The following is an 11,258-nucleotide window of genomic DNA, read 5'->3' on the forward strand; positions in this document are numbered from 1 at the left end:
GGGGGGTAGGGGTAGCCAGGATTCCCAAAATTCATGACTCCAGGAGGGGAGAAGTAAGTCGGTGCGAGAAGCTGCTGCGGCGGGGGCTGGCCCGGGGGCATGGAGACGGGCGGAGGGTACAGGCCAGGGTTTGCCATGGGGGCCGGCGTCTGGTGGGGATGTAAACCTGGGAAATAACATAAAAAAAGCTGAAAGTGACGTCGTGTGAAAAGCCAGGGCGTCCCGTGGAGGGCTGGGGGTGGCTACGACGCCAGGAGGTCAGCGCAGCTGCGCCTCTCTCGAGGCAGCAGGAAGGAGAAGTGTTTTGCTGGAGTTCCTCCTCACAACGCCCACGGAGATCCCTGTCCTCCCCACAACGCCCACGGAGATCCCTGTCCTCGCTGCCCAGCGACTGCCACGGACACAGAGGTCGGAGGTGGAGCAGGAAAAGCCAGCCCTGGCCTGGCCACACCACCAGCTTTCCCAGCCAGTGCCAAAAACCAGCACCAGCCAGTTCCCAGCCTCCATCTCTAACAGGAAGGGCTTCCAAAGGAATTTTCAAGGTGTCCTTGGCTTAGCATGGACCTGGGGGGGACATCACGATCTTCCTGGTGGGCTGTTTCCCTGCTCTGAAGGGGGAGACTTCGATTCTGAGATGCACCAATTCAGGCATTTCATCCACTAGACTTTAAATCCGTGGTAGACCCTAAATCCGGGGTAGACCCTGAATCCAGGGTAGACCCTAAATCCATGGGAATGCTCCTTTCAGACACTCACCTCGAGCAGAGAGAGCGATGACAGTAAAATCATCCTGCCCCCATGGAGCAGCCCAGCTGCTCCCCGTCCTCACCCAGGAAGCTTCAGAGAATATACCCCCCACCGTGGAGGGCTGGGGGTGGCTACGACGCCAGGAGGTCAGCGCAGCTGCGCCTCTCTCGAGGCAGCAGGAAGGAGAAGTGTCTCCCCGTGGCTCCTTCTCAGGAAGGAGACACAGAGCACGGCCAGCTTACCTGCGTGTTGGAATAGAGGTGAGGAGGGGGTGGCGGGGGGAGCGCTCCCGGGTAAGTCGGTGCGAGAAGCTGCTGCGGCGGGGGCTGGCCCGGGGGCATGGAGACGGGCGGAGGGTACAGGCCAGGGTTTGCCATGGGGGCCGGCGTCTGGTGGGGATGTAAACCTGGGAAATAACATAAAAAAAGCTGAAAGTGACGTCGTGTGAAAAGCCAGGGCGTCCCGTGGAGGGCTGGGGGTGGCTACGACGCCAGGAGGTCAGCGCAGCTGCGCCTCTCTCGAGGCAGCAGGAAGGAGAAGTGTTTTGCTGCAGCTTTCTGTCTGTAAGGAGGAAACCCTGAGAAGGGTTTTCCTGCAGCCACGAGGCCCCAGCTCCTGCACCAGGGAGGGGAAAAAGGGAAGTGCTTCTCAGCAGAGCCCCCTCCCCAGCACCGGGGTCCCGATTCACTGGAACCGGACCCGGCTCCTGTCAGCACATCCACTTCAGGAAACAGTTTTTGTGGGCAGGATTGAGAACATGCCAATTCAACAGCTCTCATTTCTGCTTTTCTTTTTCCAATCCACAAGCAGCAGGGACTGAAGAGCCAGCCTCGCACAACAGCTGGCAGAGCCAAGCGCCCCAGTGAAGGGGAGGCAACTCAGCCAGGAGGGTCTGCACAGAACCTGCAGGCACCACAGAGGTGCCAAAACCTTCAGATCACCTCCATCCTGCAGCGGCTGCAAGAGCCAGAAACATCTATTTTTCCTTCCTTAAAATTTATTATGAAAATTGATCCGGTCTCCCTGCATGAGGGAAGCAGTTGTAGAAATAAGGAAAATGGGTCTGAGACAGAGTCTGTGTGAAATCAGGGTGCTCTGCTCCCCTGAGCCACCCCAGGGCACAACCACCAGTGCCCCTGTGCCCTGCTGGAGGAGCTGGTTCCTCACCTGGATGAGGGAGGTGCATTTCTGGCTGAACGATCATCCCCTGGGGCGGCAGCGGGGCCGGGTTCTCGCTGTGGGTGTAGATTGGTCCCTGGAATTGTACTGCAAGGCACGAGGCAGTTGGTAAAGGAAAAGCTCCCCACCAATTTTTATTTCTACTGCAGCAAATCCCCCCCACACCCTCCCCCAGCCAGCGACACAGCTCGGACGCAGCGCCGCACGCCCCATTCCCATCGGCACACGCCGTCTACCAGGCTCACAGATGCTCCACACTCCCAACAGAAAAAGCCTCCTACTCCCTTCACAAAGAAGGAAAATACTCGGGGAATTTCTCCTCCGACACTTAAAGCGCTGGAGCAAATTCCTAATCCAGCCTCAGCCTTGCCCCGTGATTCTCCCCGCTCTTGAATGTCACAAGACATTGCTCTGATTTTGAGTTAATTTTAAATTCTAGTTGTCGTGAGGAAAAGCAGTGTCCTAGAGAGCCCTTGTGCAGGGAGGGGAGGTGGGAATTGCGTTTCAGTGGGTTTAAACACCAACCAGGGAGGCTCAGGGCAACCTTTTAATTACCGTCCGAGACAATGCCATGCTCTTTATAAAGGAAAAAGGAGACAAAGCCCCAGATCTGCGTTCAGTTCTGGGCTCCCCAGTTCAAGCGCTCTTTATAAAGGAAAGAGGAGACAAAGCCCCCAATCTGCATCCAGTTCTGGGCTCCCCAGTTCAAGAGGGACAGGGAACTACTGGAAAGAGTCCAGCGAAGGGCAACAAAGATGATTCAAGGATTGGAGCATCTCCCTTATGAGGAAAGACAGAGAGATGGGACTCTAGTCTGGAGAAGAGAAGGCTGAGGGGAGACCTTATCAATGCTGACAAGTATCTCAAGGGAGGGTTGAAGGAGGAGGGAACCAGACTCTTTTCAGTGGTTCCCAGGGAGAGGACGAGGGGCAACGGGCACAAGTTGGAACAGAAGAGGTTCCACTCAAATATGAGGAGAAACTTCTTCCCGGTGAGGGTGCCAGAGCCCTGGAACAGGCTGCCCAGGGAGGGTGTGGAGTCCCCTTTTTGGAGATTTTCAAGCCCCACCTGGATGCTCCTGAGTAACATGCTCTGACAAGCTCTGGGCAATCCTGCTTCAGCAGGGGGGTTGGACTAGATGATCCCTATGGTCCCTTCCAACTCTAAAAATTCAGTGAAATTCAGTGAAATCTGCCCGACCCCAACAGAACTGGGGGGAACTCCTGCTCCAGCTGCTGAGGTGTGAGCACACAGGGAGGGAAACACTCACGTGGGTCATAGTAGTGCCCTTCCATGATGCTGATGTGCATCGGGGGCGCAGGCTCCGGCACCGGCGGTCTCTGCCGCTGCGACGAGTAGCGTTTGACGCGGCCCCCCTGCACCGCCTGCAAGAGTCCAAAGGCATCAGGAGGGTCAGGAGCACCCCCTCCCCAACCAAGGAGGCAGCACCAACCCATTCCCCCACCAGCCCCTGCAAACCTCGGGCACACGGGAAAAAACACCCACGAAAGGGAAAGGCTGAGGTGGCAGGGGCAGCCTCTAATTACCGTAACCCAGAAACAAATAAACGCTCGGCTTCCGCGCTTTAAAAGCAAGAGTCACGCTCCACGCAAACATGCTTTTACCATTTCCTCCATCCTGTTAAACTGAGGCGGTGGCCCAGTTCCCACGTGCATATGGTTAGGAATACCTGAGGAGGAAACAAACTGGTTATTATGGTTTGCATTTGTTGCCAGTAAAGAGCCACCTCATCCCGCCGAGGGCACTGCCAGGAGGCGCCAGCAGCCTGGGGACGTTGTTGTACCACAAAGAAGGCCAGGTCCTGTTTTGATGACAAAAAACCTTCTAACAACTTCGTCTTGTAGGTTTTAAACATTTTGGTACAAATTAGAAGCTGTTGTGCCGCGGTGCAATCATCCACGCGGCTCAACACCTCTTAAATCTCCCTAAAATCAAATAATCCTCAGCTTGAAATGCAGGTCCTGATCTAAACTCTGTTCCTGCGGGGACAGGGAGCTCCTCAGAGGGGAAACGAGGCTCCGTGTGGGATGTGGGGAAGCTGCAGTTTCATCTCTCTACAGGGTGTAACCACTTTTATCCCGGGCTCCTTTTAATTCAAACCACCCAAGTTATGGCGCAGGCTCAAAACCGCGGTGCCAGACTGATGCCAAACTGATCCCAGGCCATTTCAGGGGAGTGAAAGTGGGCAAAACAAAAAGTGAAAGTGCCCAGGGATCGCTCACGGATATTGCTAATACAGGCACAGAGTTACACGCTGTGCACACAGAGTGACCTGATGGCTCCTGCAGCCAAAGGCCCCCAGAATTAACTCCCACCTTCTCCACAAGGAAGGAACGAAGGGACAGGAGTAAAAAATCCTCCTTACAGACAGAAAGCAGTCTCCTACCTGCAGTTTAGAGCTGTCTCTTGCTAAATTTGTTAAGATACTTTATTTTTAAGCATCAAAAAACCACCCCAGAGTACACAATCTCAGCCGGAAACACAGCCCTGTTGAACTCTCATTCTACTGGCAGGTTTAAAGCCTTTCTACTTGCACCCGCAGCCGAGACCAAGGGTCTGTTCACTCAAAGGCTTTACCAGTCACATCCCTGCAGCAGGACTCACGGTTTCATGACCTAAACCTCAAAACACGCTTATGAAAGCAGCAAGTCGCTTTCTTCTCCTTGCTCCAGTTTTATTTCCCCCGGGAAGGACTCTTAAGACTCCCCAGAAAAAGACTCTAATTCTGCCAAGAGATAATTATACCTGAATGACCTGTCGCATGGATGCTCAACTAGAACTCAGCCCTTGGCTCACACGGGGGTAGCTCTGCCAGGGTAAATCTCCCTCCCTCTGCCAGGGCTGCTGCGAACGGAGCTGCGTCCTCCTACCAGGGATTTGCCAACCCCAGTCAGGCCTTGGCCAGTGGCAACCGAATCCCAGTGCTGGGAAACAGAGGGAAGCTTCCCCCCTGCTCCCAGGACACTACAGGAGCCCAGTTATCTGTTCCACCCCCCTGCTGACCCAGCACAACACCCCTTATCTCCCGACCTCTGCTCCTGCCTCAGCAGCCGGTCTCACCGTGACTCACACCGCACAAAGTCCCCGCTGCCTGCTCCACACACAGCTTCACCCAATGAATCCCAGTGCTAGGACATAAGCTGGGAAACAGAGGGAAGCTTCCCCCCTGCTCCCAGGACACTACAGGAGCCCAGTTATCTGTTCCACCCCCCTGCTGACCCAGCACAACACCCCTTATCTCCCGACCTCTGCTCCTGCCTCAGCAGCCGGTCTCACCGTGACTCACACCGCACAAAGTCCCCGCTGCCTGTGCCACACACAGCTTCACCCAAACCTCCCCATTCTCAACACAAAACAGGGCAGAGAGAGGGAAAGGATCTACTCTTCTGTCCTTCCCAGCCCTAATTCAATTAACCTTCACCAGAATGTTTAATTTCCCCTTTTTCTCTTCTCTTCTCTTTTGTCCCCTCCAGCCATCTCCGCTGCGCTTCCTCAGCAGCGTGTGTTGCCATCATGCACCTGTGTGTTGCCATCATGTACCTGTGTGTTGCCATCACGTACCCACCCTGAGACTGGACTAAGGCAGGGACAATCCAGCTCTGACCAACTACACAGATGCAGAATTGCCTCTGGCTGGGGTTTTAGTGGAAAACCAACAGCCTGTGCCCACTTACCCCTTAGCTCCCGGGGCTGCATGAACTGCGACTGCCCCGGAGTCCAGTTCTGCTCGGTGAGGTTCATTTGGGTCATCTCTTGCTCGAGTCCATCCAAGCTGGATTCTACTGGTGACTCCCAGTTACTGCTCTTGGTTGGTGGGGGGGATGTCTCAGCTTGCACGGGTTTTGGAGGCACAGGAGTCAGCCCTTCCGAAGCGGGCACTTCATCTGCCAGCTTCCCTGCCTCCCCAGCTTTCATTCTGGTCCTTCTTGCCCGGGAATAAGACTTCTTTTCAATTGGTCTGTCTGGAGGTGGTTGGGCAGCATCCGCAGCCGTGGCTTGGTTTTCCAGAGCGACCTCCTCCTTCACAGGGCTGCCATGGACGTGTGCCACTTCCATCTCGGGTGATTTATCCCTGGGTGGGGTTTGCTCCGCGCGCTTCGCTCGATAGCTGCCCTCCTGTTTAGCTTGCTCGCCGTTCCGAGACAGATGGGGGAGGCTCATTTCTGAAGCTCGGTAGCTTGGCCGGGTCTCTTTGTAGCCCCCCATCCTCGGGTAGTTCCTGGGTGGGGGCATCCTCCCCGTTCCTGCAGAGCTCCTGTTGGTGAAGGTTCGTGGAGGAGCCAAAGTGCTGTCTGCGCCCTGGTGCCTTGGGGGCTTAATCGGCCTCTCGTTGGACCAGTTTGGGTCTCGCTGAGGAGGACTCCCAAACCTGAGGCAGAAAAATAGTACAAATGACTGAGAAATCCCCGGGTGAGAGGCGCCACTGGGCCAGGGAACCCCTCTCCAGGATGCAGCAGCCAGAAATCCCAGGACCAAGGTCCCACCCCAGGGCCAAATCCAACAAAAGGGCTTTCCCACTTCAGACGTGTCTCCCTCTGGGACAAAGCAGGCTCTAGTTTGACTTTGAAGGGCAACAAAGATGATTCAAGGATTGGAGCATCTCCCTTATGAGGAGAGACTGAGAGAGCTGGGACTCTGTAGTCTGGAGAAGAGAAGGCTGAGGGGAGACCTTATTCATGCTGACAAGAATCTCAAGGAAGGGTTGAAGGAGGAGGGAGCCAGACTCTTTGCAGTGGTTCCCAGGGAGAGGATGAGGGGCAACGGGCACAAGTTGGAACAGAAGAGGTTCCACTCAAATCTGAGGAGAAACTTCTTCACGGTGAGGGTGACAGAGCCCTGGAACAGGCTGCCCAGGGAGGGTGTGGAGTACCCTTCCTTGGAGATTTTCAAGACCCGCCTGGATGCTCCTGAGTAACATGCTCTGACAAGCTCTAGGCAATCCTGCTTCAGCAGGGGAGTTGGACTAGATGATCTCTATGGTCCCTTCCAACTCTAAAATTCAGTGAAATTCGCTGCTCACCTCGGTTTGCGCATCCTCCTGGGTTTGATGTCGTCGGGGTTGTGAGCTGACCTGATGTCGTAGCCGTAAAGCGCGATCAGCTCCTGCCTGGTCTTGGGGGCTTGTTCATCCTCCCGGAATTTGTCGTGCTCCCAGCGGCCCTCGTCCTTCCACAGCTTTCGCTGACGACCCTTGGGCCTGGAACAGTTACAGAGGGAGGACCAAGAGGTTGTGACAAAGCCAAGGAGATATGGCACCTTCAACCAGCCCCACACGCAGAGACAGAGCCTTTCTAGGGCAGGGTGTGCAGAGGAGGCAGCATCTCCTCTTCCTCCCACTCTTCTTACCCTGCTTTACCCACTGTTAGTTCTGAAAAGCAGCAAGGAGGGTCACTGCTTGTCAGCAAGAGCCTTTCCTTGTGGGCTTTTTTGCACCACCCTCAGTCATTCCTTCAAAACAAAGAGCTAAAATGTCCTGGCAGGCAACTGAAGCGCAGACAGATCCTCCACGCTGACGCCTTCCCAGCGGAGCGAGGAGCTGGGAGAGGCCAAAGAGACTCTGAGACGAGGGAGGAAGACTCACATACCTGACCTCCTCCTCCTGGGTCTGCCCTCGCAGGTCGTGCTCGAAGAAGAGCCCTTTGCGTGGGATGTAAGCCGGGTTCTTCCGATCCTCATCGTCGTCCAGGTGCTTGGCAACTTTTTTCCCAACTTTATTCTCCACGGGCTCAGTGCTCTCCTGTCGAAACCAGACAGCTCTCACCACTGCAGCAGTCCCTCTGTGAGAAACCCCCCCTCCATGACCCAGAGAATGCACGTTTAACACCTACCTGCCCGTCCCCACTTTGCCTCTCACCGGTCACAGCACCTTTGGAGTCAGGTTTATCATCCCCTTTCTCTGCTTTCGCCGCCGACTCGCAGGAATCATTGCTATCCTGCTTCAGTTCCACTTTGGCGCTTTCTTCCTCGCTGTAATCCTCTTCCTCTGCCTGAAAGGGCCCCAATTACTCATAAAAGCACCTTTAGCAGCAGGTCCCCCAGGAATTTCCCCCACAGGAGTCCTCAAACCTGGAGTTAGACCCCTGTTGCACTTGTTAGGGATCTGACTTTTTCAAAGCAGAGAACTAGCTCTCAAGGTTCTTCCTATCCCTATATTTTTACGGAAAAAGTAAAGACTAAACCCAACCCACAGGAGTCCTCAAATCTGGAGTTAGACCCCTGTTGCAAGTTGTTAGGGACCTGACTCCTTCAAAGCAGAGAATTAGCTCTCAAGGTTCTTCCTATCCCTGTATTTTTACGGAAAAAGCAAAGACTAAACCCAACACCTCTCTCCGCCAACTCCTACCAGCGACATCAGGTCCAAAAAGTCAGGCTTTCTCGAGCAGAGCCAGGACCAGCCCCTCCAAAAAAGCCACAGCCTCTCACCACTGGGCAAGAAAGGAAAGGGCTCGCGTGAGCCCAGCAAACAAGAGCCCTTGGACCGTCCCTTCCTTCCCACGCCGAGGGCCCGGATCCAGCCCGTGCCGCGCTTCCAAATTCCCTGGAGTTACTCAGCTGACTCACTCCGAGCACTCTGCTCGCAGGAGCCTGACCTCGTTTCACCCTCCAGGAGCCTGCAAGCCTTGCTCAGGCTGGAACCCACACTATAAATAGCTCCGCAGTGATTAACAAAAAGACTGCTCTATTTTTCTCTTTCAACACGGCGTTATTTGCACATCAACTGCTCCTTTTGTTTACGTTGGGGAAACCCAGACGTGGCATTATTTTTAGGCACAGGAACAGAGTCATCCTGGCACGGCGATGATGCAATACCTCCCCGCTGTGCACCAGTACGTGCACCAGTAAGTGCTGGGAGAGCCTCCACGCAGGTCTCCAGGCCTGAAGAGCTGCTGCACCACCACAAGGGTGACCACAGGGAGCTGCCTCTTACCATCCACGTTGCCACCTCTACAGCCCGCTGCGCTCCTTCCTCGTTAACAGCAGTTTAATTCACCAATTAACAGCCCATACGAGCTTTGATTTCACCCATCTCTTGCTCTGTGTTTTCTCTAACTGCTGCCCCCCTCAAGAGCCCCCCAACACCCACCTCCAGAGATGGGTTTTCTCTAGAAAACCTTCATTGTAATCACTAGAAACTAAAATTTCTCTGAACTTCCTTAAGATGTTAAACTCACGATTCCGAAATAAAAATCCAGGGAAACCTACAGCCTCTGAGACCCCCCAGGAGCAGAGAGGGGGGGTCTGGGTGCCTGTGAGGGGGAGAATTGTCCCAACACACACCCAGCTCAGCGCTGCCAGCGCTCACAGGGCGCGTCACCCCTCCAGCTGCAGAAGATGGGGATGCTGCCTGGGATGCTCCCAACCCAGCACTTAGGTTAATTTCAACTAATTAAAACACAACCCAGCATCCTGCACCTCCCTCCACACCCTCCCCGGCCACGGAAAAGCCTGTTCCCAGTCTCCAACATCTCAGGAACCAGGTAGCTTTTTCCCCTCCCTGCACATCCTGGCCCTACACCCACCCCCAGCAGCCGAGGGGGCTTCTCCCAGTGCCGTGTGGGAGGGAACAGCCCAGTGAGGGGCTCAAACTGGGAGAAACCCTTTTCCTCTGCGGCGGTGTGGCTCATTCCGTGTCTCCACACGGCCGGAGCGACACACACGAGCTGGTATCTTAAGACCAAGGCAATTACTACCAGCAGGGAGACAGTGGAAGAGAAGGAAGGACACAAACTGGGTTTTGTGCTAAAATTCCGCGCGCTGCCGTCACCGGGCAGGACCCTGGGAAGGCCAGGACACAGACTCCTCACCTCTGAGTCTTCTGCGCTTTCGTAATCGGAGAGTACGGCTGCGGGGGAGAGAGAGGAGTTTGGTGTCAGGGCAGGAGCAGAGACAGCTTCTCTCTGTGCGTCAACACGGCCAGAGAGAGCACCACAGTGTCCCCAAGTGTCACCACCACCTCACACAGGAGGAGGCAAGGGTGGATTTGTGGCACACTGTCCCCACACCCCACATTTTCCTGCTATTAATATTTGCGATGACAACCACCCCAGGACTATTAGAAAAGGCGTTTTGCCCAGTTTTTTTGCTTTTTGCACCCAGACAGCACTCCCAGAGGGAGCTGTTACTCACCATCTCCTTCAATGCCATCCTCGCTTTCCTGCGGAGAGAGGGAGAGAAAGGTGTTAGGAGAGGGGAAGGTCAGCAGCCGGGTCCCTGCCCCATCCTACCATCCCAGACTTAATTAAGTCCGTTTGGCCCGGGTTTTATCACAATCCACCCTTGGAAGCTCAGCTTCAGTGACTGGGAAAGAAAAAACCAAATTCAGGGCTCCCAGTGCCTTTCTCTAAGATCCTTCTAGAGTGAGTTACGCCAAGGGAATGCGGCTTGAGGAAAAAAAAGCACCAATTGTGTGAATTCCTGGATGTCTTCTGAGGAAAAAGGTGACATGGAGAGACAAGGCAAGCTCCCCTCCCCGAGCAGAGAGCCAGCCAGCCAACTCGGGAAAGGACAAGAGGATTACTTAAAGCAGGAGCCCAGGAATAACGAGCAGATGCCGAGCGGGACCAAGCTTAGAGAGATGTCTGCGAGAGGCTCCAGAGACAGAAACACAACCCCGCGCCCAGAGAAGACACCGGGTGAAGCAAAACAGCTCAAACCAGGGAAAGATTCTACTACAGGAACAGAGGGATGGAGCTGCACGGTAAAAACAACCTCAGACCAAAAATAAAAGCAGCCAAGGCGTTAACGAGATAAGCCCAAAGGCCAAAACAAGGGAGCAGAAACACCCAGATTCAGGGTGTTTCTGGGAACTTCAGGTTCAGGGATTCAGGGAAACTTGAAATAATCAGGACTCCAGGACTATAAACCCCGACAGGACAAAATCCCACCCGGCCCTGAGCTGCCCCAGGAGAAGACCTGCCTGGCAGTGGTGGGGGAGAGCAGCACCACAAACTCCCCAGAAAAGGTTTTTTAACTCCAAAGGTGGCTGGTTGGAGTTGATAAAGAGCGGAAGGGACCTGACCGAGCAGCAAACATCCCCCCCACCTGCACCCCAGGCTGGGGGATGGGACCCCGGTGTGGGGAACCAGCTGAAGGGGGAAGCCCCTGCCCGGTGCTGGGGGGTCAGAGAGCCCCACTCTCCCCCTGGAGCTGCATCCACACACACGGGGGGGGCGGGGGAATACAGCCTGGCTCCCCCAATTCCTTCAGCTCTCCAGCCCCCCCTCACCCCAGCGTCCCCCCAAGTCCCTCCAATTCTCCCCAAGTCTCAATACCAACCCAACCGCTCCCCCGTTCCCCTCCAGCCCCCCCCC

General features: G+C 55.1%; 1 protein-coding gene across 1 annotated transcript in view; it reads right to left on the bottom strand.

Annotated features, from left to right (window-relative positions):
• The window catches only part of CASC3 (cancer susceptibility candidate 3), a 15,606-nt gene that overhangs the window by 2,895 nt on the left and 1,453 nt on the right, over positions 1–11,258 (bottom strand). The window contains exons 2-11 of the mRNA XM_014959087.1: positions 10,075–10,168; positions 9,753–9,790; positions 7,776–7,934; positions 7,533–7,684; positions 6,968–7,144; positions 5,622–6,316; positions 3,552–3,616; positions 3,197–3,311; positions 1,915–2,013; positions 990–1,153 (exon numbers count right to left, since the gene is read on the bottom strand). Coding sequence (XP_014814573.1) covers positions 990–1,153; positions 1,915–2,013; positions 3,197–3,311; positions 3,552–3,616; positions 5,622–6,316; positions 6,968–7,144; positions 7,533–7,684; positions 7,776–7,934; positions 9,753–9,790; positions 10,075–10,168 — 1,758 coding nt within the window. The remainder of the gene's footprint in view (positions 1–989; positions 1,154–1,914; positions 2,014–3,196; positions 3,312–3,551; positions 3,617–5,621; positions 6,317–6,967; positions 7,145–7,532; positions 7,685–7,775; positions 7,935–9,752; positions 9,791–10,074; positions 10,169–11,258) is intronic.

The sequence above is a fragment of the Calidris pugnax genome, unplaced genomic scaffold, assembly GCF_001431845.1.
Source record: "Calidris pugnax isolate Ruff unplaced genomic scaffold, ASM143184v1 scaffold341, whole genome shotgun sequence".
NCBI lineage: Eukaryota > Metazoa > Chordata > Aves > Charadriiformes > Scolopacidae > Calidris > Calidris pugnax.